Source organism: Bacillus rossius, chromosome 11, assembly GCF_032445375.1.
Source record: "Bacillus rossius redtenbacheri isolate Brsri chromosome 11, Brsri_v3, whole genome shotgun sequence".
Lineage (NCBI taxonomy): Eukaryota > Metazoa > Arthropoda > Insecta > Phasmatodea > Bacillidae > Bacillus > Bacillus rossius.
The window spans coordinates 51,124,269-51,151,286 of record NC_086338.1 but is presented as its reverse complement, the minus strand read 5'-3'; the positions used below and the strand labels follow the sequence as shown (position 1 = coordinate 51,151,286).

The 27,018-nt window shown below is 39.1% G+C and overlaps 1 protein-coding gene across 1 annotated transcript; it reads left to right on the top strand.

Moving 5' to 3' along the window:
* The first annotated feature begins 1,448 nt into the window (after positions 1-1,448).
* LOC134536954 (GATOR2 complex protein WDR24) lies at positions 1,449-26,593 on the top strand. Its single transcript, XM_063377066.1, has 10 exons — positions 1,449-1,765; positions 4,721-4,834; positions 6,605-6,827; positions 8,563-8,776; positions 12,104-12,352; positions 13,842-13,993; positions 15,613-15,799; positions 17,941-18,388; positions 20,603-20,871; positions 22,288-26,593. The coding sequence occupies exons 1-10, from the start codon at positions 1,669-1,671 to the stop codon at positions 22,579-22,581; spliced, it is 2,247 nt and encodes a 748-aa protein (XP_063233136.1). The 5' UTR covers positions 1,449-1,668; the 3' UTR covers positions 22,582-26,593.
* Positions 26,594-27,018: the final 425 nt, after the last annotated feature.

Below are 27,018 nucleotides of genomic sequence, written 5' to 3'. Positions count from 1 at the left end.
TTACAGAGTGCCAACTTTAAAGAGTGAAAACAGGGTTTAATATGAGTCGAATGTTATTTTTAACCTGATTTTTGGAACCCTGATGAAATTTCAAGTAATAATTGTATAATTCATTAGTTAGTATTAAATAATTTCACAATTAGAATTTTACTGAAAAGTGCCTGTTTCATCTTGCACCTCAAATAACAGATCAGTTAAAATGCACCATTTTATAAAAACCTTATAAAATAAAAACTAAAGCGAATTTGGCCAAAATAAAAAATACACGTTATATTTGATCATAGGTGCTATAAAAAAAAATTCAAGAAAATCTGAGGGGGTGGGGTAGACCCCTGGATGATTTGAAAACGTTCCTTTTTTTAATTTGTATTCTGAGTTCATCATCGCAGAGCAGCTGCGCCCACGCAAATGGATTGACCCTGTCCCGGATTGAAAGTATAATGGCTACCTCAAAAATTGGTAAACTATTTGAAGTATCACAATGCCCTCTTAGAGAATGATTGAAAAAAATGTTGCGTTTGGAATTACTACTTTAAATATAGCTAACTTAACCCAACACACCATTCTTACCATTTTAGAGCAATTTTTATGCAGCAAACCTAACCTAAAATACACACAAATTAAAATAATACTGTAAGTTGCTAATTTAGCCAATAGTTCATATTTCACAATATTTGTATGTACCTAGTTAACCAAATCTAACCACTCTTCAAAACTAGCATTATTGGAATAAACTGAAACTTACGACGATCAATCTGCTGTGGTTTAGGTCCACTTTACAGGTTTCCTCTACTCAGTTCAAAGAGTATATAAAGGATGAAATGACTATTATACACCTGAGTGATTTATGTAGATAAACACATGGAGTTACAAATAGCAGAAATTTCTCCGATTCATTTTATTATATACTCAAAAGAGCACAATAATGAAAATGACAGAGTACTTTCCGATACTCACAAATTTTACTGATTACAATGTTTCTGTTCCGATATGTAGAACGTGAAACATAGTAGCACCCTACGCTGAAAAATGTGTGATAAAATTCTAGGATCAAAACCAAAAGAAACAGCACAAGTTTCACATGTTTTGGTGACATGAATAAATGTTGTCGCTACTGATAGTTTGTGTTCGAGCCAATTTCAGAGAGCTTTGGGCTCGTGGTTGCTATGAATTAAAGGCGCCAATTGGGATTTCGTGCCCACGCGGAAGCAACATGCTGGGAGCTCGTAGCATGGCTATGCTATTGTTCCTCAAATGATGCACGATAGTATAGCTAATTTTGAAAATTTGTTTTCGTTAAGGCTGAACTCACACATGAAGAAATTTTCAAACACAATTCTCCATCTTTCGTTCCGATACTTGTTATTTTTACTGACGCTTTACCAGTGATCGATGTGCTCATCAGCAGTAACAAAAGTTACTATCGAAAACCAGTTTATTTACGTTTTGTGTTTATATTTATATTTCTGTTTAAAGGATGTGATTGGTGTAAGGCAAAAGCTAAATAAATCATATGTAATTCAAAATGATTTTTTTAAAGTGCGGATCTTCCAAGTTTAATAATAATTTAAAATTTAAATTTAATTTTGACCTATCCAGCATAGTTAATTAATAATCCTAACTGAATATAATATAATAACAAGTACGTAGCTTCAAGAATCTTGGAAAATGCCTGCCTCAACAATGTTCGTAACTCAAGAAGGCCCAGCAAATGCGTTGGCCCTGAATAAAGACTACACTCAAGTAGTTATTGCAGGCAGAAATGGTACATTTTTACAGTTTAATATACACTAGCATATTGTTTACCAATGATAAATATTTTTATGCTGTCAACACAGAACCCATATTTTACCACTGGTTTCTCATTTTATTGTATTGGTATTTATGTTGCAGCCACAACTGTGTCACCGCGACTTACTATAGGCACACATTAATATTTGCATATAGTTTATACCTACAGATTATGACAAGTCTCATGTTATTGTGAGAGAAAGAGTGAAAATATTTTCTTATATCTCACATTATTATTTAATTATATTTTACTAATATACCACTTTTGTATTTATTAACTAAATTCACAGACATTAAAAAAATTTCTTCGGTATTAATTTTACTAACCCTTTAATATTTATTATTTACATTAATTGTAATGAAACAAATTGGTGAAGATACCTACTGCCATTCATAACTATGAATATTTACAAAATAGTATTTCTTGACACCACCAGCAATACACACTATCCATTGGTTATGTTGTCCTCAATAGTTACCTTAAAATCTCTTAAAATTTATTCTATTTACTTGTTTAAGTTAAAGGTAACAATACTGTTTACACTTTTGTATCACATAGAACACTAAACCCAGTTTGAGGTTGTAATTATAAAGTTTCTGTGCAAGAAATGACCTTGTTTCATTTTGCTAAGAAGAAAAGGTGTTTTGAATATGCCTTAAGGTACTAGACAATTTAAAGTTACTCTGTACAGAGTTCCAAATAAAGGTTGAATTATATCGAACGTGAGAAAAATGAGAAAGGTTTTACATTGCATAGTTAATGCAGGAGTAAACCCGATGTAGGTAATAGCCTATGTATGGCCTGGAAATGGGAGAGGGTTAAAATTGAACACCAGTAGGTTCATCAGATACCTCGCAGTTTGTACAATAATGTATCAGAATGGCATTGAGACTTCATGTTGGCAACAATAGCGTCATTTTGTGGCATAATACATTAAAGAAAACATGGAGCAAGGTGGCATTGTGTTAAGACACTGGACTCACAATCTTGAAGACATTGATTCAAATCCTTGGGCGGCTATCCAGGTTTTGGTTCACCATGCAGGGTTCTCACAGACAGGGAAAAATATGGAAAACAGGGAAAAAAATCAGTGACTTGAAAAGGTGTCTTCAAAACCTGGAAAACACCAGGAAAGTAACAAAATGTTAATTACCAAACTGGATTAGTGATTTTTTTTTATGTCTTAAAAGCTAAGGTGACAAATTTGAAAGCACGCACATATTTTTCCTTCCAATAAGCAACACCAAATGAGCTGTGGGATGAATTGTGTCTGGAAGGCGAGGGAAACTTGTCGAGTCAGATCTGAGAAAGCAGTAAACATCAGGGAATTTTGGAATATCAAGCTTGTAGCAACCATACCAAGCAGTGGCGGATCCAGGATTTTGGTTTGGGAGGGGCTTGACCCAGCTGAGGCTAGGGCTTATCAAGGCAAACACTAAAACAATAGAGGACCCAGATGCTTTTGGAGGGGGCTTGAGCCCCTTAGTCCCCCCCTCTGGATCTGCTACTGCGTACCAAGTGACTGAGGTGAGGTGGCTGGAGAAGGTGCAGCGAAGAGCGGCGAGGTGGGTGATGGGTATGTGGCGGAGAAGGAAAGGGTAAGAAGGGGAAATGATTAAGGAGTGTGGGTGGGAAGCATCATAGGGGAAGAGAAGGTTTGCTAGGTTATTCAGACTGTATAAGGGGATAAAGGGAGAGGGTGGCTGGGGGCAGCTGGGAACTAGAGTGCTCAGAGGTGAATGGAGAGATCACGGGTCGAAGCTCCAGAGGGAATGGAGGTGAACGGAAAGAGGGAGGCACGCTTTCCTTGGGAGGACAGTGAGGGAGTGGAATGGGTCGGAGGACAGAATGCTGGGTTGTGAGGGATGCAAGGAATCTGAGAAGATGTCAAAATGGGTTGGGGAGGGGGAAATAGGGGGACAAAGGGGAGGACTCCTTGCCACTGGGTAAAAGCCCAATTGCAAGTGTAACATATCAGTCAATCACAAATTCATGTGTATTCGAAAACCCATCTTTTGTCGTCATTAATCAAACGTAAGACCAACAACTAACCAGTCAACTGTGTATTGATTTAATGAATTCAAGCACACTCAAATATTAATATTCATTCACTTGGTCACAATCAAAAATATCTTGTTTCAAAGTTTGATAAAATATAGTGGTTTTATATTACAGACAAGAAGCATTGGTTGCATAGCATTGCTGGAAATGATAACAGTGGAAATGTGTGTGGGAAAAAGATTTTACTGTAAATTTGACATGTTATGTGTGGTTGAAACGTGTTTCTATAAATTTTTTTTAGTGTAATATATTTGTCATTTTGCAAAATTGTTGAATGAGATGTTTAATTGAACAGGAAAACTAGGGAAATCTCAGGGTAATTGTCTAGAGTGAGAGTGTGGGAATCCTGACAATGTTCTGACAAAACAAAACCTTCAAGGTTATAGGGAGCTCTAACCATTTGGATTCTGCTTCATTACTTATAACTATATCTAATGTTTGTGTGTGGTGTCTGTGATTATCCAACCATGTGTTTGCGGATCAAGTGATAGCTGTGAAACTTTCATTCAGCTTTGGGTTTTTCCACTTTCCACCATGTACAGGAGGTTTTAGTAAATGTGTGGTAATATCTTGGTTTTCGCTGTATGCATTATTGTCTTACTGTGAATTTGTTATCTTAGCTATGAAGAAAATAGTCTCTCTCTAAGAGTTTAAATAGATACACATTTCATTAGCTTAGTAGGTGAAATGTTATCTAATAATTTTTTGTCCAACGTTAATGTATTTTGCATACCTACTGCTTTTGGTAGCAAGACTTAACAGATTTATTGCTGGTTTTATTGTGAGCATTGAGTGTCATTGAATAAATTATTTTATGCCATAGCAGTCAATAAAGGGAGAGTAACTTTATGTTCTGTTTTGTTGCAGTTTTCAAAGTTTTTTCCATCGAAGAAGAGTTTGTTGAAAGCTGTAATCTGAGAGTTGGGAAGAATCTCAACCTTAACTTTTCATGCAATGACGTCGCTTGGAACACTATTGAAGGTGAATGAACACCATCATCTTCCGTCAACTGCCGGCGTTTGTGAAATGCATGAGAAATAGGAGACATACCATAAGACAGTTGTCATTTTGTAGTGTGACATTATTTGATTCTGTACATTCTGTAATCCGACACCGATCAAGTCGTTCATGTTAAGATTTTTTTTGGGGTGGATTTGGACATTTGTGGACTTTGACAGCAGACTTATCATTACATTTTCTGAGAGAGAAAAAAGAAGGAAATTACATAAAAATGTAGTTAAAAAAACTGTTTTTTTAATATTATTTCTCATAACCAAATCAGAAATGTTCACATTAACTTGTTACTACACGTTGGCCACTTCAGTAATGCTCATGTGTATTTTTTTCTGTCTATAGAACAGCTCACTACTAATTGTTTTAAATATAATAGTACAGTATGTTAACTTCTCTTTGGCGTTTCCAATAAAAATTTGCTGACGTTCAGTAATCCGGCAAAATCGCTAATCCGGCCCGGCAGGTGTCCCGAATATGCAGCATTAAAGAGCCTTCACTGTTCCAGGGACTACAGTTAAAGGGACCACTCAGCGAATTTAGCTCATCAGGCAGTTCATGAAAGTGTGCAGCCGCTTTTACGTGGCCATGCTCTTACACCTTCCCATGGAGCAGTTGTGGCTACACGGCCGCAGAACAGACAGACTGTCAATCCTATTGGCTGGTTAAGCAGCCAACCAAACACCTGGCATTAGGCCAAGTCTCTTAATTTTAGATGTCGTCAGCATTAGAGTGGAATATCATCATAAAATTTTTCAAGGAAAACTTTTTCTGTTATCACAATTTGGTAGGTAAAAAAACTTAAAAAAAATATTGTTTCGAAATAGAAATGAGGCCATTATTTCTTGAAAATGTTCTATGTTCTTTTTTATTTTATTAGAAAACTAGCAACCCTAATATCACTTTTAATTGTGAATGTTCAAAAATAAAAAAATAAAACTAAATAAGAAAACTAATTTTGTATTAATTTGTAGTGAAAATATGACACAATATTGCCAACAAAACAAAACAAAAATTCTGTTTATCCGATTGTTACCAAACTTCACAGGATCACCTGCTGAGCCAATCTGAAGATTGCCTGAAAATTTCATCAAAATCGGTCCAGCTATTTTGGAGTCCGTAGGGAACATACATATACACATCAATTTATTATATATATATATATATATATATATATATATATATATATATATATATATATATATATATATATATATATATATACATACGTGCTATATGTACGTATTAGTATCCTCAGCAAGTTAATGTAGATAAACTATTAACATATCTTCCACATGAAACAAAAAAAAATTATAATCTAGGATGTTCTGACACCGCAACCTTCGGTTTTATTGGGATGTGGTGTAAAACTGTACCTTCAAACAACATTGTGATGTAATCTGTGTTTGGTCAGTGGAAACAGTTTGGTTATTCGGAAATTTGCATGATATTATCAGTGCAATGCTAACCTTCCATTCACCCTGTTTACAAAGTTTCATTAGGAGACTTTGACCGAAGCAATCCATGGTCAATCCAGGATTTGACGAAAATGGGGAACGTGGCGGATATTGTCGTTAGTCGTCAATGCCCACGTTCTCTTCACATCTCTGATGTCTCAGACGGTGACAAAAATCCATTAGCACACTCTTGGGAAGTGTGCGGCTGTAAAAACCTGCAAGGGAAAAAAAAGTGCTTTCCACGCTGTTTGGCGGTTTTAATATCCACGCGCTTTTGTGACAGATCACATACTGGCGACGGCGGCGACGAACGGGGCCGTCGTCTTGTGGAACCTGAACAGGCCGTCTCGCTCGAAGCAGGACCATGTGTTCATCGACCACAAGCGCACCGTCAACAAAGTGAGCTTCCACACGGCGGAGCCGACCCTGCTGATATCGGGGTCTCAGGACGGAACCATGAAGTGCTTTGACCTGCGCATGAAGGAGGCGACTAGGACCTTCTTCAGGTAACTGCAGAAACTTCAAGGTTACATGTGTGACATTGTACTTTTTGAAGTGAAACTTCTAATGCGACTTCCAACAAGGTTGCGTTAAACGTTTAACGCTACCATGGAGAAAGCACTGTTGATTTAAACGTTCAACGCTCCTGGGGAGGGGGAATAGAAAGAGACAGAGCGAGAGTGAATGCGTGGCACTCGAACGCATGCGCGTAGTATACCTGTTACAGGCCAGCGCGAGCGTTAGCAACGAGTAGCGTCCAATATTCCAACGCAAGAGGGAGAGAGAAAGAAAGATAAGTAGGAGAGAGAAAGAGAGTGAGTCGGTAGATCCCAAGCACATGCGTGTGGTATTCTTGCTATGCAGCGAAGTAAACAGTGAAGTTTCACTTCTTCCATGCGGAGGGACTCCACGCACTATTTTTTTTGTTATGTTTATTATTAAAATTCTTGTCATTGTTTAATTGTAAATTTTGTTGGGAAGGATGACAAAGTTTATAGAAGTGGTTTCGAAGGCATTTTTTCAGTCTTCTGTACAGGAAGACTTGATATGTCTATACTGTGACATCAACTTCTGTGTGCTAATGGACCCCTTTTAAACTTTATCTTAATAATATATTTTTTTTAAATATTTACCGGTATTTGATCTTTAAACCTCGCTTTCAATAATATTTTACCAAGTTATGTTGATTTCATAAACTTTGCATCCCACTCAGAAATTTTGTAAAGGGTTTCTCTAGTAGGCGTTCTTCTGTGAGTTAACTGGCATTTTTTTCCCCAATAAATGTGAGATTCCGTTGATTATCGGAGCATTACTTTAATCCATGAAGGCTAGGCATTGGTTCATGCCTAAACTTGGGCATAACTCATATTACTTTATGAACATTGAGTCGACAGGAATGATACGTTGTAGCACACTGTGGTGAAAATTACATGTGAAGGAAGAAGCTAAAGTGGGGTGTGTACAGTAATGTGTCACACTGTTCTGAAAGGGTGCGGTCGGCAAAAACTCTTGAGTGCTTGCAACGCTCTCGGGTTGGTCATAGCACTTCAAGCTCAAACATTTGTGGTCACATACAGCATTCTAGAACATGCCCACAGTGCTTGCATTTTTAATGGAAGTATTGTTTGCTTGGCAGACGACAAGAAATTGGCACAGATTTGTTAGATGGCAAGTGAGGTTAGTTGTGATTTAACTAAAAAAAAAGGAAGGTGTCTAGTAAATATTTGAAATTCATTATATAATAAAGTTAAGTGGTTAACATTAAGCTTTCGAGATAATCTGTTTGAAGTACGACGTAACCTGCGTATTTTCGGCCTCGCAAGTCAGGTTTCAGTGGGTAACGGCCTTTAATCAGTAAATCTTGTAACATTACGGTATACCTCTTTTGTTTAAGACTTTGTTTATAATTAAGTTATAATGTTCATGATAAATAATTGTTTTTGCCTGATTTTTGCCCAAGTACATTTTCTAACATCTTGTTGTCCTACATCGCAGAATTGTAACTTCAAAAACAAAAAAACGACACTCTAAGCCAATTATAATAAATTGTATTGGAGGAGAGAAATTGCTTTAAAAATATACATATTTAAAGTCATACCCACCGAAACCAGCCTTGTAAATGCGCTCACGGACGAGATCACGACGCCACTTCGCCGAGCTCGCCTCACGCCTCGGAGCGTCCTGCCGACCTCGCCCGCAGCGTGCCGGGAGCTGCTCAGCCGTGTGGTGGCCTGCCCCCAGCAACACGGAGAGCGTGCGGGACGTGCAGTTCAGCCCGCACAAGCACCACGTGTTCGCGGCCGTGTCGGAGAACGGCAACGTGCAGCTGTGGGACATGCGGCGGCCCGAGCGCTGGAACCACCAGTTCACGGCCCACAGCGGGCCCGTGTTCGCCTGCGACTGGCACCCGGAGGCCCCCTGGCTCGCCACCGCCAGCCGCGACAAGACCATCAAGGCAAGTGCGGCCGTGCGCTCGCCCTCGCTCGTGTGTATGCGTCAAACACGCCAGCTCTGTGCTATCAACACAGTTAGTAGCATGGGGTACCACTACAATCATTTTTTATTAGTTAATAGACTATAGAGTAGATTTGAAATTCCTAGCACTGGAGGTTTATTTTTCAGTAAATATTTATACTGGTAATAATTTGTTTGCTACAAGAAAAATAAGTTTTTTTTATTGTAAATTCAAGTTGGTGTAGTACATTTTAAACAAATACAAAATAAATACTGCACATTCAATAGTTTGGCATCCAACAGTCTGGAATACCCGATTGTCTGGCACAAAATTTCAGCCAACTAAGCAAATTAAAACAAAAAAAAAAGTCATGTAATTTTTTGCAAAGGTTGAAAACACTAGTCTGTATTCAGAAGAGCTCAGTGTGGCTTTGGGATCAGTCGGGAGCATTTGATTTGGTTCGGGATCTCTCGGAAGTGATCGGATGCGTGCTTCTCGTTTCTCCAGCAGAACTCAGCAGTTGTTGACAGCAAATTATTTTAGCTTCGTCCCGTACTTGTTTTGAAATGTTTATCCTTATGTTCCTGCTAAACAATATTCACTGCCAAACACCGTCTTACAGGTGTATTTGTTCTAGAACTTAGCATTTAGCGATAGCGGGAGATGCCGCCAGATAATCTGGAATTTTCAGTAATCCGGCAACTGCAAAGTTCAGAACGTGCAAGATTATCAGAAGTCTACTTACTGAAGTTAAATAATGTATTTTATTATTGGCCGACAAAAATTGTTCAATTCTATTTGATATTCCTAGGACTGGAGGTTTATTTTTCAGTAAATATTTATACTGGTAATAATTTGTTTGCTACGAGAAAAATAAGTTTTTTTTAATTGTAAATTCAAGTTGGTATAGTAAATTTTAAACAAATACAAAGTAAATAGTACTGCACATTAGAATAGGCTTAGAAGGAAGCCCAACTATTAGAAGATGAAATCTCTTCAATTACCAACAAAAGCCTTAAAATGTTGCGAATGATGATTTTGTTTATCTACTTATCACAAGTTTTAATTATGATTGTTTAATGGGATCATGTGTATAGACTTGTTACCAGCCTTTTGAAATGTCAGAAATACTGAACATCCAAACAACATTTTATATCCTTGCCATTTTTAACTTGTAAAATAGCAACTATACCATTACTTGTTTGAGATGTGTAAATACTTTTTAAATTTAATCTTTTTATAATTGTGTGTTTGTTCAATCGTGGGCCTACACATATGAATATTAAAAATTCACTTTTGATACATTTTTGACTGATAGTTAATTTATTTATTTCTAATTAAAATGCATATAGTTAAACCACTTATTAAAAATAGTACTAAAACTAATGCTAAGAGATTAACTTTCTTAAAGCACATCTGTTATATAAATTGTCAGATAGTTGTGCCGTAAATATGCTGGAACAAAATTGCTGTTTACGAAATTTCCAAAATAAGTTACCAACTATGATTACAATCATATGTTATGGTCAGTAAAAATTTCCATAGAGACTGAAAAACCTGGAAAAGTCAGGGAAGTTCGTAATCAAAAATGTTTTGCAACCCTGGACACCAATATCCTTTCCCTAAAAATCAGGGACTGACCATGTTCTATCTTGCTTTAGGAATACGGTTGGTGTAGCATATTCGATACCCAAACCCTTATTTTTGTGTCTTGGAATACCACCAGCCTTATACTCAATATGCACAAATCACTAATCCACTGTCTGCTAGATGCGACAGTGGTGCTCTCTGTGATTGTAATATTGTAGTTCGGAAAATCACCTATCAATATAAATAGGATAAGCAACGGAGTATTCTATATCGCAGGTATACCGCTGCCTGGTATCAGGTGGGCAAAGATGATGTCCGTAGCATTTAATATTATTAAAACTGTTGGGCACCTCAGGTGATTCTAATATCTGCAATTATTTTCTATTAAATAACAAGTTTGTTTACCTTATAATTAATTCTTGATGCAATGTGGTATATTTAGATGTCACCATACTACGCCCTCCCTAAGCCCGATGTGCCTCACGCCACTGCCAACCCCCTCTCCTCCCACCGACACCCTCTGTTTCAAACCTCCCGCCAACAAGTGCGTGTGTACGTGTGTTCTGTCGCCCTGTGCGAACCCTTTCGGCACCCACCCTAACTGGAGCAGTGGAGACTGCATGTTTTTTTAAATAATGTAATTCTTAAATATCTGTAATATTTAATCCTTAAATCTTAATTAACTTGTAATTTCTAAAAGGTTTTAATAGTTATGTTTAACTGTATTTAATATAAATGCACTAACGGTAAGTTCAGCACTTCCTGCGGCCATGACACCCGGGGCCCGGGGCAGTCTCTTCCGTTCACCGTGCGGGGTAGGACGCACCTCAGCACCTCGTCGACTTCAACTTTTGCTTGTAACCGATCCATTAACATCCGCCATCGTAACTATTTTTTAAACCTTTTAAAATCAACCTTCGAGGCCTACCCCGGCGGCAGACTGTTTAACTTAATTAATTAAAGCTCCCCGGAGCATTTTTAGATTAATCGGCGGACTTATACTTCCGGGGCCAGGCCACGCGGTGTCCTGGTCAGCATGCAAGCTGGACTATGTGCTGTTTTCTGTGTGCGTCTTGATTGTACGTGTCGGCGCCAATAAAGCTCAATATTCACTAGACTCGTTGCACTTAATTCTCGACCACGAGTTTCCCAGCACAGAGACGGAGGTGTGTAGGGCGCCTCAAGACCCCACGAGCAGTAACATAGCGTGCCCACTGCTGAAAACGGGCCCCGGTGAGTGCTAGCGGGGGGGGGAAGTCGAGCCTAGCTCCACATGGGTCACGTCACGGCCCTGGGACAGAGTCGGCAGCCGGGTCCACTGGTGGCGCCGATTCGAAAACCCTCCTCACGACAATACTTCACAATTTTGTTTTCAAATTAATTAGGAAAACAATTCTGTCACAAATACATAAACACACTTAATAACCAATTTTTCTCTGAATCACCCTAAAAACTAAAACGTTCTTTGTTGTCTCTATCTTAGATGTAGATATAAATTTCCAATAATAATTGCACTAGCATAGAGTAATACCTGAAAAAAATCAACCAATTTAAATCACGATTGAAAACTTCCCTTGAACAAAACAAAACATGTACTCCAAACACAAAATATTTACACGCATTAAAAATAGTCTTAAAATTAATTTTACGAATATCGCTGCGATGATCGCAAATCGTCTGCGTAAAGCGAGCAGCGTGTCTCCGGCGAGCGAAGTGTGCCGTGGCTCTCCGCTGCAGGTGTGGGACCTGTCCAGCAAGTCGACGTTGGAGTACACCATCAACACCATCGCCTCCGTGGGGCACGTCAAGTGGCGGCCGCAGTGCAAGTACCACATCGCCAGCTGCGCCCTGGTCGTGGACTGCAGCATCAACGTGTGGGACGTGCGCCGGCCGTTCATCCCGTACGCGGCGTTCAACGAGCACAGGGACGTGGCGACGGGCGTCGCCTGGCGGGGGAACCCCAACGTGTTCCTCTCCACCAGCCGGGTGAGCGGGCGGCCGCCACTCTCCTGTCCGACAGCCGGCGAGCCCAGCGAGCCACGGCTAGCGACAAGCAGGGGCGCGACAACTACACTTCCAAAGGGGGGGGGGGGGGGGGGGGGGCAATATATCTTTTTATAAAGAATCATCGATTCCCCCCTATTGTAGCGGGGGGTCCGGGAAAATTTGTATTTCCAGTTGGAAAATGGTGCTATTTAAGCAGTTTTACTATCTAAAAATTGATTACACAGCACTTTCTTTGCCCCCGTTTGCCCCCACTTCAAGGTTTCAGAAGGGGAGGGGGGAAGGGGCAAAATACCCTTCCCCCCCTCCCTTGTTGTTGCGCCCCTGGGGACAAGGTAACGTGGTGAATTCTTATAAAACTGAAAGAACTCCGAAATGCAATTTAATACACCATGCGACACGAAATTGTAAAATTAAATCACGAAAAATAAGCAGCATTTAAGCAAAAATTAATTAAAAACCACACAAAAAGTAATCATTTAATGTTTCGATTACAAGGAATTTCATTATTTATGTACGAAGTAAGTACCATGATGCATAGATAAGAAAAATTAATTAATTTAATTGTGCATCTCTTATTCAATCACTTTTAAAATACCAGTGCTCACCAATTAATTTTTATTGTTCTGAATGTATCTTTTAGACAAACATTACAAATTATTTTATCATAAAAATGCAGCACTTAACCATTACACTATTTTGGTTTCATTAAAACAATAAGACGGAAATCTCCTGTATTAAAAATGGAATTGGTCTAAAGATGAAACCATAGAGTCTTGTCTCAAGCAATAGGGCCATTGTGTTTGAGCATTTTTAACACTTGCCTCCCTCTGAGGCGGCCAGGGTTTGATTCCTAGTGAGGTCACACTCCGGTATTTTTTCGGGTTTGTCCCGTTTTCCCGTCACCCGTGCATTCCTTGATTTCTCCGTTCTCATCTCATCACCCCTCACCATCTCCCGTCCTCAACGCTGTCAGGACGTTAAGCCTGATTCATTCCTTCATTTATATTTACATTTTTAGAAACAGTGCTTAATAGGCCTGTGGGAATACTAGTTTTTTGTATTATCTTTGAAAGATTTGTGCAATGGGAGTGCATGACTTGATGTTTTTTTTTTTTGGTGTGAAGCAAATGTCTAAGCGAGTGTCTAAAATATTCATGATGTTGAATCGAATTGTGAATATTGTTTGTTCTCTGCGAAGCTGTATTACACTAATTTTATAAAATTCAGGGTTGATGTAAATAAAAAATTATTTAATGTTTGTAACTGATTAAGTGATTAACCAAATGGGCCCTATTTATAACATCATTCAATAAAAATTATAAAATAACCATTCATAATATTAAAATTGAGCATTCGTAAAATAATGGAGTGCCACCTTTGGTTTTTTTTTTTTAAGTAACCAACTCTTAACAAGCAAAAAATACATAACACAAAAAAAAGGTTGTTCATTTTTTTTTTGTGTTGCCAGGATTGTACCCTGTACCAACATGTGTTCAAAGACGCGTCAAGGCCAGCAGAGAGGGCAAATCCTCAAGGAATCACCATGAACAGCTGGGGGGACGTCACGTTCGCCTGCCGCACCAACTTTCACTCATCTTCCAAGGCATTGGGAATTCACAGGTTAAGAAAATGATTGCCTAGAATGAATAAGGGAACGTGGACTTTTAGTGATGATGTATAAGTGACTACGTACCTATAAACCAAAATTTTACCTTCCTAAATGTTATACCAGTTTTCTTTGGTCTCATTTTCTTATTATGTATGTACACTAGCAACACATGGGTTCTTAATAACTTGAAATAATAAATACTTATTTGTGAGTATCTTTTTAGTCAAATGTTTCGAAGGTCACGGGCATTGCGTTTCATCTTCTATAATCTTCCTGTACTCAAATGTTTCACAGGCAATTTTCAACTTTATCATTCAGCTTTCAGTTTTTCATATAATCCAGGCTTTCATTTACCATATTTCACATTCATTGATCAACTTTTTAAATATAAATTCAGGTTTTGTTCAGTATTTGATGGAATAAGCTTTTGAACATCACACAGTCTTGTTCCTTATTATCAAGTGTACCAACTTTGTCATGGATTTCTGTACGTGGGTCAATATATTTTTTTTTTTGTGTTTTTAATTTTGTTGTTTAATGTGTTTGAATTTATAATTGCTATTTAATAACGTACCTGGGAACGGAACTTCATCGTTTGAATGTGAGTAAATCAAAGGATGTTTACAGGTTACGAAACCATGAAATGGTAACAAATCGGACTAGTCACGGGAGCATCACAAAAGTCTCGAAATAAACAGTTACAGTTCTGAGTAATTTGCATTTAGTTTATTGATGCCTTGCCTCAGTTTGTACTCACACATAAAATATAAATAGTTCGAGACGGTCCTCTTGAATCTGAAAAGTCTTAGCTTTATAATAATCAGCATGTTCTTTTGAATAGTAGATATATTTTGTATTATGTTAAATTATGCATATTATTAGGGACAAGATATTATATGGTAATTGTGATATAACCAAAATAACACCGAAATGCATGTCGTCAAAACATTGCTAAACTCCGAAATGCATGTAGCATTTAGTAACATCATATACCATATAGTTATGTGATATTTAACCAAAACTTAATTTAAATCATTAAAAAAAATAACTTTTAATGTTTGAAATTCAAGGCATGTCATTCATGGACAAAAAATCGTACTAAAGTGCAAGGATCAGAAAAAAATTAATTTCATTTGTTTTATTGTGCATTTCTTATTGAATCACCTTTAAACCACAAATTCTCACAAATATATTTTTATTGTTCTGAATGTATCTGTTTTAGATCAATTTATTGCAAATTATTTTATTGTAAAAAAATGCAGAATTTTAATTAGACAACTATTTTGGTGGTTAAGTATTAGAAAAAACACAGTTTTTTTTTAAATAAAAACAATAAAATTGAAAAAAAAAACCGTTTTAAAAACAAAACGGGACTAGAAATAAAACCATAAAATCGTGTCCCTACTTATTTACAAATTATTACATTGAGAAGTGCAAAAGTTGAAAGAAGATCTTATTAAAAGGTCTTGAAAAAAAAGTCCTGAAATTTGTTCACTTGGTATTTATTGACAAATTGAATCATTGGGTTTTCTGCTGCCTTCAAAATATTAAAAAATATATATATATAATAGGAATTTTTGAGAGCACAATACGTTGATCCAGACGTAAACCGCCGACTCGGGCTCCGCAGGAAGCCGCCGCTGCTGGACGACCAGTTCTGCTTCGCGGCGAGCGTGGTCCACCGGTACTGCTGCAAGATGCCGCGGGAGTTCAGGAAGTTCTACGAGTGCGCGCAGCAGTACGTGCTGACGGGCCGGTCGCTGGCCGAGATTTGCGACCACAACGCGGCCGTGGCGCGCTCCACGGGCAGGAACCAGGTGGGCGGCGCGAGGAACGCTCCGAGCCGGGCCCGTCAGAAGTGTCCTGCCATCTGGCATTTTTTGAAAATTTTTTTTTTTTTTGCTATAGTTTTTTATTTTGTGTTAATTATCCTAATGGCTAAAGGTGTATGAAAAGAACATTAAAAAATTTAATTTATAGCATCTATTATGTGATTTTTAGCATTTTATAGCATTTAAAAAAATTGTGTACTCACGTTTATTTTTGTTGATTTTGTTGTTGTAAGTAATTAAAGCATATGCACAACGGCTACTTAATAAAGGTTTTAATGCCTACAGCACTACTTATCTTAGCTTATAACGTTATAACTTATAATTAAGTAATGACAGAGTGAATTTTAAAATGGAGTTTGTGGTTTTTGGGGATTTCAGTTGCATGTTTTGAAATTATTTAATAAATGTTGAAGTTTCGCAAATAATTGCAGTAATTGAAAAATTTCACATCTATTTAGCATTTATCGCAATTGCAAATTTCATGCACCTCTACTAATGGCAATAAAAATAAATACCTCACTAAGCTTATCCATAAAAATCAATAGCAAATTTCCTGGACAGTACCTTGACTTGGAAGAATTTGTAGGCAGTTTTTGACACTTGTCTGTATACTTAAGCAGATATAATTTGTTCACTGGCGGTTGCAGCTGCTAAGATGACGAGAAACCAAAAATGTGCTCCTAATTAAATCTGATGTTGTTTCTAAACTTCTCCAGCTGACATTTATTTTCCTATACAGTTCACGTGTGTGATATTTCGGACCAAGTTACGTGAAGGTACAAGGTTCCAAAAATCTTTTGTGCGAAGTTTCCCAGCTCTCTGTCATTAATGATATTCAACTGTACTTGAACCCTGATTTTGTTGTAAGTGTGGAAACATGACATGATGGATGTTGCCATGGATCGTGATATGTCGTATTGTACGCCTGTTCCCCCCACCATTTCATTACATCACCATCATTAGTGACAAGATTACTATATGGTGAATTGCAATAAAACAAAAAAAACACCAAAATGCAAGTTAATACACCATTTAGCACTGAAATGTAAGTTATATCATCAAATCAAGAAGCGTTTAACCAAAACTTTATTGAAATCATAAAAAAAGGCATCTTTTAATTTTGAAAGTCAAGGAATATAATTTTTTCTGGATAAAAATGTTTACCGAAGTGTATGGGTCAGAAAAATTAATTTAATTTGGTTTATTCTGCATCTCTTATTAAATTAATTTTAGACCATAAATACGCGCTAATTTATTTTATTTTTCTGAATGTACCTATTTTAGACCAATATATTAAAAATTAATTTATCATAAATTTACAGCATACAGATTCTACCATTATTTTGGCAGAGTAAGTATTAAAAAACAGCTTTTATAAAAATATAAACAATAACACAGACATCCTCTGTTTTAAAAATGAAATTAGACTAAAAATAAAACATAAAATGTTGTCACTACCACTAACTTGATGTCCACAAGACATTAGGCAGTAAGTATTCATTCATCCAAAGCTGATAGTAATGAGATTTTGCGTATAAGTGAAAGTAATATTTGTACCACGGGCCTTCCAGAAAAACATGTGACATCTTGATGACCAAGTCTAATTTTTGATGTTTCAGATTTTTTTCCCTCAGGTCTCAGTTATCAGTGACTAGCTGAAGTACTTGACGTTGGTCTGGCTTTACGGCAAATGGAGTGATTTTATTTAGGGGGAGGGGAGTAGTTTTTTTAAAACCAGACTTTTTTTCCCCTTGTTTTGAACCTTTTACGTTTGTAACACTTTAAACTTTAAAGGCAACTAATACATTTTATTGTTTTAAATATATTTATTTGTTTTTGTTTAACATTCAGACTTTCTGCAAGAAACACCATAGACTGGACTATACTAGCTATCTCATATTTTGTTTTGTTTAAATATGACTCTAGGTTTTTCATACTGAGATAGGTTAATTTAATAAAATAAGTATTATAATTTTTTGTTCAAGAATCCTACTTTCATTTCACACGTTCTGCTCTACTGGCGCCCGAAACTAGTTCCTTTAGTTCGTCTGTATCAAAAGGAAAATTGATTTATTGGAAAACACGTTCGTGTACAGCGGAGGTGGTGTTGTGGCGGTGCGACGCAGGTGAGCCTGGTGTGGAGCATCGTGAAGACCCTGTACGACGGCAGCAAGGGCGGGGGCGACCTGTGCCAGCAGCAGACCCCGTCGCGAGACAGCGACCCGGCGCCCGACCCCGGCTCGACGGCCACCGCCGACGTGGACCAGCGCTCGCTGCCGGGGGACACCAGCGCCGGGGAGGACGACGCGGGGGACGACGACGCCCCCCCGGCCGGCCTCGGGCCCCAGGGGGACTTCATGTTCGGGGACGGCGAGCTGGACCCGCTGGGGGCGGGCTGCGACCTGCTGGGCGGGGCCTGGCCCTGCTACGGCGTCGCTAACGGCAACCCCGGGGTGCCCGAGCCCGACTGGACGCTGCCCGTCGAGGCGTTCCCCCTGCGGCACGAGATACAGGACCGGTCCCCGCCGCCGGAGCAGTTCCCCGGCCAGGGCGACCCGCACCTCGACGACCACGGTCAGCGCTGCTTTCCCGCTGTCGCGTCTGTCTTTCTGTGGCTCTCTTCCTATCAATACTTCCTGCTACTGTCCGTACTAGCTTTTTAAATTATTAACATGTTTTTTTGTAAATATGTTAAAATAATTTTTCTTTTTTTATAAGCTCCTGGGTAAACTTCATGATATAGTATTACTGTTAGGCCTGTGGGAATATCAGTTTTTTTTTTAGTTTGAATCAAATACGAACATCAAATTAATCGCGAATAGGAATATCTCATTATTCGTGAATACGAATATCGAATTTGAATAGTAAGAATAAGAATTGGAATCCCAATAAAAAAATATATATATTTTTTGACGTGACGTCTAATAAATCAATGAACGCCGGCTGCATGCACGAAAAAGGATGACTCGTTGTCCCGTTACGCTTTGTCCCGTTACACTCATTGTACGCTTGCGCCGTATCTATCTCTCTTCCACTCGATTGGAACCATCATCGATTTGACTTTTTCGAGGCACATTAAACTTGAAACACTCCCATTCAGTTCCTACTTTTCCTATCATCGTCCTATCCTTAATAGAATAACACAGATTGGAAGAAGTTAAATCGCAAACATGTATAAAAGTTATAGTTAAAATAATCTTTTCGTAAAAGTAATAAACATATTTGAATTAATGAGTACAAATAAAAGTAAATTTATCAATTAAATTGTAGATTTCATTTCACTCCTTCTTTGTATCCATACAAAATAGTGATAATTCAATAAAAATGATTCAATTTTATTCACAAAAGTATGCAATCATTGCATCAATGTTTTGTTATGACGACGTCACGTTAAACTATCGTCCGTAAACCGACTTTACAGACAACCAATTTTTTCATGTCAGGTAATAACTTTTGGAAAATTAGACAAATAAGTGATCAAGCAAATACATAAGTGAAAGGTGGATAAAGTTAAGTCAGATACCATACCCAACTTAACCTAACCAACCAACCAAACTTTTATTTTAGTATCTATTCATCCTATTTTTCACAACCTGCTACACTACAAATTGATCCAGAAAATTTTCGCGATCCGGAAATTTCCATGAAATCCATTGCAATCTATTTTACAAAGAAGTGAATCTTTTTTTAGAAATTCCGTATTCCCAAATTAGTGATTGAATTAGCTAATATTTACATCATTTAATCCTTAGTTATTCACGAGTTTTAGTGTTAATGGCAGCCAGGTAAATTGTATTTTAGCTAAGCAATTTTGTAAACACAATTTTTGCTAATTTAATCTGGAATCTTAAAACCTTATTTACATTTTTTATATATATTTTTGGGTGACATCTGTTTTATCATAGATGTATACAGCATGTAAGCTGCTATTGTATTGTTTGGTGTTTGTTCGATCGGGACTATCGATTTATACACCGTTGATCAAGATTTCATACTTTTAAACATGTGATTTTAAAAATAAAATTACATTATTTATTGATTCTTGAAACTTTGTTTAGGAAACAACCGTTTAAAGGGTAGAATGTTTTCATCACCATGGTTAAATTTTTTTTTATTTACTTTACTTTATTTTATTTTTGACTGTTGATGCCTAGACTTGGATTTGTCGGATAGTATATTCTAGTTACTCTCTGGAATTTGGTTTCGAGAAAATTGGGATTCAACGCATCACTCTACATTTTTAATGAAGCTGTTATCGTTCGAAAATTTCGAACTTGCCGTTAAACTAAAAGGTATTCCATGACCGTCCATCATTCACCCCCTCCCCCCTTCGTGGCTAGGTCCCGCCCCTGCCCTTGGCATATGTCCTAGGTTCACCGACATTCCGGTCGGGTCGCCTCCTTTTCCATCTTTACCTCAACCCAGGGGCGTAGCCAGGGGGGTGGTTTTTAGGGGTTCAAAAACCCCCACCCACCTCCCCCTTTAGCACCAAATCTTTAATTAATTTCTTATTCATCAACTCAAAACAAATTTTCATATTTTAAAATTAATAAAAAAAATTTATACCAATACAATAATTTTTAAATTTTAAGTACCTAAAACTGCTGAAATAGCACTATTTCACACCTTGAAATCCAAAAATTTTCCCGGGGGGAGGACAGCTTGGACCCACCGGCTTTAATACGGGGGAGGGGGGGGGGTTGCGGCATGCTTCTTAACACCCCCCATATACGCAAATCCTGGCCGCGCCGGCTTGCCGACCTGAGCTGTGTCGGTGTGTGTCCCCAGCGGACGTGGCCGTCGAGGACCAGCCGTCGTCCCTGCTGCGCGTGGCGTCGGCGCCGCGGCTGGCGCCCTGGGACCCCAGCGGCCTGGTGGCGGAGGCGCTCAGGCACCACGCGGCGCTGGGCGACGTGCAGACGCCCGCCTGCGTGCTGCTGGCGATGGGCGAGCGGCGGCGCGGCCTGGCGGCGCTCGACGAGGCCACCCAGGAGCAGTGGCTGCTGGGGTACCTCGACGTGCTGGCGCGGCTCAAGCTGTGGGGGGTCGCCACGCAGGTGGGTGCCGTCATTTCCGATTATGAACACACGAAATGTGGCCTCAACGTCTAATTTTTTTTTTAACACGTTATTTAACTGAAAAATAATCTAGTAAGTTTGTATTCAGGTTAGCTTAAACGTACTATGATTATATTATCTTTGAAAGATTTGTGCAATGGGAGTGCATGACTTGATGTAAGTTTTTTGGGACATACGCCATTGCTTAGCACGTGTGTGTACGTCTTGTTTTTTTTTCTTTGTTCGTTGACCATATTCCTGTTGTAGAGTATTGTGTGGTGTTAAAATCCTGACAACGGCAATTTTTTTTTTTGCTTAATTTGTGTTGGTTTTTTTTCTCTGTTTTTTTTTTCTTTTCTTTCTTTCTTCTACAGACGTACATGTGCTAAGCGATGGCGTGTGTCCAAAAACTTACGTCAAGTTACTATGATTATGTTTGTTTGGATTGTCAGAGGTCTTGTAAGAAAAGTAAGCAAAGGTCTTGTTAAGCAAATGCTCGCTTGTCCAGGACCCGTGGTTTACACCCAAACTAACCTAATCAATCATGCATTGCACAAGAGGAGAAAAAATTTCTGCAAAATTAAAAAAAATGTTGAAAAGGATGGGCGAGGGTTCGGGAACAAGAGAGCGTAAGTCTTGCCGGGCTCGTGGGGGGAAAGCCCCGGTCGACGTCAGTACATAAATCAATAGTAAACTATGTAATAGCTACAACTACTTTTACCTATTTTTTTTTAATGCTGAAATCAGTAAACTTAGACAGTTTCTGGAATTTTTGACGTGACGTCTAATAAATCGATGAACGCCGGCTGCATGCACCAAAAAGTGTCCCGTTACGCACATTGTCCCGTTATGCTGTGTCCAGTTACGCTCATTGTACGCTTGCGCCGCATCTATATCTCTTCCACTCGATTGGAACAACCATCGATTTGACTTTTTCGAGGCACATTAAACTTGAACCACTCCCATTCGTTTCCTACTTTTCCTATCGTCGTCCTATCCTTAACAGAATAACACAGATTGGAAGAAGTTAAATAGCAAACATGTATAAAAGTTATAGTTAAATTAATCTTTTCGTTAAAGTAATAAACATATTTGAATTTATGAGTGCAAATAAAAGTAAATTTATCAATTAAATTGTAGATTTCATTTCACACCTTCTTTGTATCCATACAAAATAGTGACAATTCAATAAAAATTATTCAATTTTATTCATAAAAGTATGCAATCTTTTTATCAATGTTTTGTAATGACGTCACGTTAAACTATCGTCCGTAAACCGACTTTACAGACAACCAATTTTTTTTAAATTTTTTTTTTTTTGTAATTTTTTTTATCACAGAAAGTTGTTAGAATGGTGTACAACACTTTGATAATGCTGAATCCTGCACTACCTCTGCCCGCGCGCGGTGTCGGCAGGTGATCCAGCTGGCGTGGGCGGCGTCGGTGAGCCAGCTGAACCAGCAGTCCACCACGGTGCACACCTGCTGCGGCCGGTGCGGCAAGGCCATGCTGCGCAGCGGCTGGCTGTGCGACCGCTGCCACTCGGCGGAGGGCGCGGCCTGCGCCGTGTGCCGCCGCGTGGTGCGCGGCCTGTACGCCTGGTGCCAGGGCTGCTCGCACGGCGGCCACCTGGCGCACATGCGCGAGTGGTGGGCGGGCGGAAACCGCGACTGCCCCGCCGGCTGCGGCCACGCCTGCGAGTACAGCTGAGCACGTTTCATAGACACACGAACCAACGTGCCGGATGCGAGTACAGTTGAGTACGTTTCACAGACACCAACCTACGTGCCGGATGCGAGTACAATTGAGTACGTTTCATAAACACCAACCTACGTGCCGGATGCGAGTACAGTTGAAACGTTTCACAGACACAAACCAACATGCCCGATGCGAGTACAGTTGAAACGTTTCATAGACACCAACCAACATGCTGGATGTTTTTGTGTTACAAACTTGCGTGATCTCGAGCCACCGTACGAGTTAACAACGCCAAAGAATTGAGATATTTATCTCACCCGACACTTACCCATCCACTCTGAATGTGCCCCTGTTCGGTGAAATAATAACACGTGTTGTGCTCGTCGTGGGATTCGGCGGATGGATACCACTCCTGCAAGTAGTCGTCGTCTGGCAACACTCTGTCCGTTGGTAGGGCTGTGGACTTCAAGACGGCACCGCGGTAAGCTGCTTGGTAACTTTGTTCGGTGATCTAGCACAGTTCTTTTAAGTATATACACGACAGCCCCTCTTCTGACAGACTGTTTGGGGGGGGGGGGGGGGGGTGGTAAAGGATGATGCAGAGATGCTCGTGACGGTTTCGGTGGCCACCATGCCGCAAGGCAGCCAGGTTGAAGGAAGCCCGTGGCAACGGTGGTGCAACTAAATGTGACCGAGGCCCCTGTAGGGGTGTTCAAAGAGGCAGGGGTTCCCCTGCCAGAGTATGCTCGACGGTACAGTTGGTAAATGACACATTTAGACAATTTTCAGTATTATTGCTGCCAATGAACACAAATTTACCCACCCTGGCTCCCTTGGTATTCGCGTGGTAGCTGAAGTGCCCACTGAATTAATTTACACGAAGCAGGGTGGAAGGGGAAACTGACTGCGGCTATCTTGCAGTCTTCCTGCCGCTCCAGCTGCACAGTGCCACGGAGAAGTGTATGTAGACGGACGAGTGGACACGTCCAGAAACAAGACAGTGGACAACCAATACCTTTCAGAACAGGGCGCCCGTGAACATGTGGCATCCATAAACGGACATTGGAATTGGTGGCAGACCTCGGGAGGTTCTTGTGGCAGAAGGTTGCAGGTCTTGAAGTGAAGCAGTTCTGGGCAATTGGGGGGTGGAGGGTGAGGATGAAATGTGCCAAGGTGTTGAGTTCCGAGGTGATAAGGCGAATTGGCGGTTGGGCAACTACTGAGGAGCACAGCTATCGAGCCTTTTTTATTGTATATCTGGCCGGGAGGAGAGTAATTATTGAGGTGCTTATTGGTGTCGCACGTTGAGTAGGTGGTGAAGGAAGGGGAAGATGCACTGCCTTCCTCCTCTTGCACAGCAGGCAAGACTGTCCTTCAAGGTCACGCTGCTGCAACTACGCCAGGTGCATTGTGACCTTGCTACAACAAGTACCCGTGCACTAATAGAGATGGGTGGTCGGCACTGAAGCCTTGAAGAGGGACAAAAGAATTCATGTTTGTCAGCAGCGATGTGCGTAACACGCGTCAGGGTACACAACTACTGAACAGTTTATATGTTCCGTCGAATAGACAATCTGCCATATTTACCCGAGTATGGGTTGCAGATTTGATGCAGATTTTTTGTTTAGTAAAATATACTGCCACCCTTATGCAAAAATTGCCATTTTGGGTAAAAAAAAAAATTAACATGGCACTTTTGGGGTTGACTAAATGCTTAAATAACTAGTCTTTGTTTAATAAATGTGTAGCGAGTAAATATAAATTATTTAATTAAAATATCTCAGCAGTGAGTCTAAGGTACGTCTGTCACCTGTCTGGCAGCTACCTGGCTGCCACGGGTTAGTAACATGGCTGTCTTTGCCGCAGGGCTGGCACTTTGCAAGAAGGGTAATCTAAAAATAAACCAGCCGGAGGGAGTGAGAGAGAATGATGAGGGGAAGGGAGTGCGTGTGGCCACGCAACATTGTTTATGGTGCTCCTTCTCTAATTCGTCATTGTGAACTGGCACCGTACACAATTATCATTTCTATCTCGACTGGTTTTTGTGACGCAACTGTGTCTAAACATTGTTTTTTCGTGAAATTTCCTACCCTTTCTACTACAACATTTTGTTCATGAGAAACCTGCTGTAAAGGGCTTGCTTGTTTTTATTGAAGAAATTGACAAGGAAATAGCCTGCGATCTTTTCTCTCTTGGGGATGACGGGAAGGGAAACATGGGTATAAAAAAATTGCATTCTTTTTGTTTGTATTTTTGTTAGATTGTGCTAGGGTAAAGGGGGAGGGGGAGGAAGGGCCATAAAGGATGAAGAGGGGAAAGACGTAGGACATCAGTGCAGTTTCTTACGCTGCAATGAGATGAGACACGGACCGTAAAGACATCACTTTTTATACTACTGGAGACAGTTATGCAGCATGACCCTTATGGTGAAAATGTTAGATTTCTTTTGCTGTCAGAATATGCTTATGTAAAATGTGGAATTGCCTGAGAAGAGTTCTTATATATTTCCTTCTGTGCTGCTAACAAGGATACTTCATCGGCGGCCTAAAAACCACCAGTGAATGCGTCCATTGTTGTTGTTTTGGCCGGTGTGGCCAGGTATCTGAAGAGACAGTGGCAGGGCATTCACCCTGTGCCAGCCCTTTTATTACTGAAACCTCTTTAATGTCATATGTTTGTCATTAAATTGCAGACCCCTATTCAATATATAACATGAACGTTATGTATTCAAATTTTGTTAAGAATATCACAAAATTTTAAGGAAAATTATAAAAACCATGGTCAAAATTTAAGCTCCAGGCTGGCTTTAAAATGATGTTGTAAAGCCTTTTTTCCCCCTCTTTTCCCCAATTTTGATAAGGGGGGGGCTCTTAAGCTCCTTTTTCTTCAGGCCTCTCTGCAAAATACTAGGTTACATTTCTGGCAGCCAGTCAGGATGAACCACACCCAGGCATAATTTGGGGCATGGAAAAAATTTCTGTATTTGTTAATATTAGGAAGATGACTTTGATTCAATATTTCCTTAGGGGAAGCCTTTTTTTCACAGACGAGAGAGCCAAAACCCGAAGTTCATGCTTTTTTTTCTGTATCTTTAATGTAGCTATCCTAACCAAATCAACCGTCCACAATGTTTTAAAGTATTTATAATGTAGCTAACCTAACCTAACCTAATTGACCATTAGTATCCTTTTATCAACACCGCCATATTTATTTACAATGAACAAAAAAAAAAAACCAAAGATGCACGATCAGACTTTGGCTCTCTCATCTGTAAAAACAAAAAGGCTTCCCGTTCCTTAGAGGGTATGGTCTATTGACATGTATAGTATCATTTATTTTCCCCCTTTTTTTTTTTTTGGACTTTGTTTAGCTAGAAATTTGACCCCAAGCATCTGCGATGGTTCAGGGTGAAATTAATTGCCCACCGAGATGTGTCTTGGATTGCTTTTTACTTCAGTTAAACATGATAAAAACAAAGAATATAATTAATGTGTTTTCATAATTTTTTGTGTTTATAATCGATTGACTAGTTTATTTGTATGAAGTATCATCTCATCTGGAACTTTACTTGTTATGTAAGTTGTTGGCTACCATTTAACTAAGAATTTAAAAAAAATATATTATTTCAAGAAATCTGTTATTAAAATTAGCAAAGGTTTTTAGGCTTGTTACTATTCTGGGGTGCCTACCTGGAAGGAACATAGCAGTTCTCGCATAGCTTGTTTCTTCAGTAATTCTCCTTGGCTGTTGTTTAAGTGTGTTATGTCTTGCTTAATAAATATGATTGTTTGTCCTCAGTTCACTTGACCACTGTGAAAATTTTCAGTCAAGTTCTTTGCTGAAAATGCTGTGCATTTGTTTTGTTTCAAAATGTGGTTTCTGCAAAATACCATGTATATTTTTGTCTAGTAGACAATGTTTGTAATTTTGACTATTTAAGAATTGTTATTAAAAAAATTAGTTTATAGCAACTTAGCATAGCATATACCAACTATAGAAAATAAAACATTTGCAACTTGTGTTTAAATATTTGCTATTTTATTATTATACGTAGTCCCACAATGCTACAACTAATTATTTTTAAAAAATGTTTACCACCCCCTAATATTGTGTATGATCACTCATTTTTTTACAAATATTAATTTGTTTTATGAAATAATTGTACTATTTTCTTCCCTAATACTTAGTCTATTTGTCCAATGAAGTGAACAATTTATACATCAATGATACTTGAAGTTGATTAAACATTGAATGTGCACAAGCTGTGTACTTTCTAGTCATATCATATGCAGGTACTCTATGACTATGAAATAAAAAGTTTTTTTAAATCACAACATTATAATTTAAGATTAAGCTTGATGCGTAGTGGGTTCGCATGCACACACAGGGCGTCGGAGCATGGGCAACTGATGTTGGTGCCCTTTGATTGTGGCGTGGGCACGAAACATC

What these genes read in the sequence shown, in the direction of transcription:
- LOC134536954 (XM_063377066.1), top strand. Translation starts at nt 1,669, where the DNA reads ATGCCTGCCTCAACAATGTTCGTAACTCAAGAAGGCCCAGCAAATGCG. An exon ending in GCTCCACGGGCAGGAACCAG is followed by an intron (nt 15,800 to 17,940) that starts GTGGGCGGCGCG and finishes GGTGCGACGCAG; the next exon opens with GTGAGCCTGGTGTGGAGCAT. An exon ending in TGTGGGGGGTCGCCACGCAG is followed by an intron (nt 20,872 to 22,287) that starts GTGGGTGCCGTC and finishes CGGTGTCGGCAG; the next exon opens with GTGATCCAGCTGGCGTGGGC.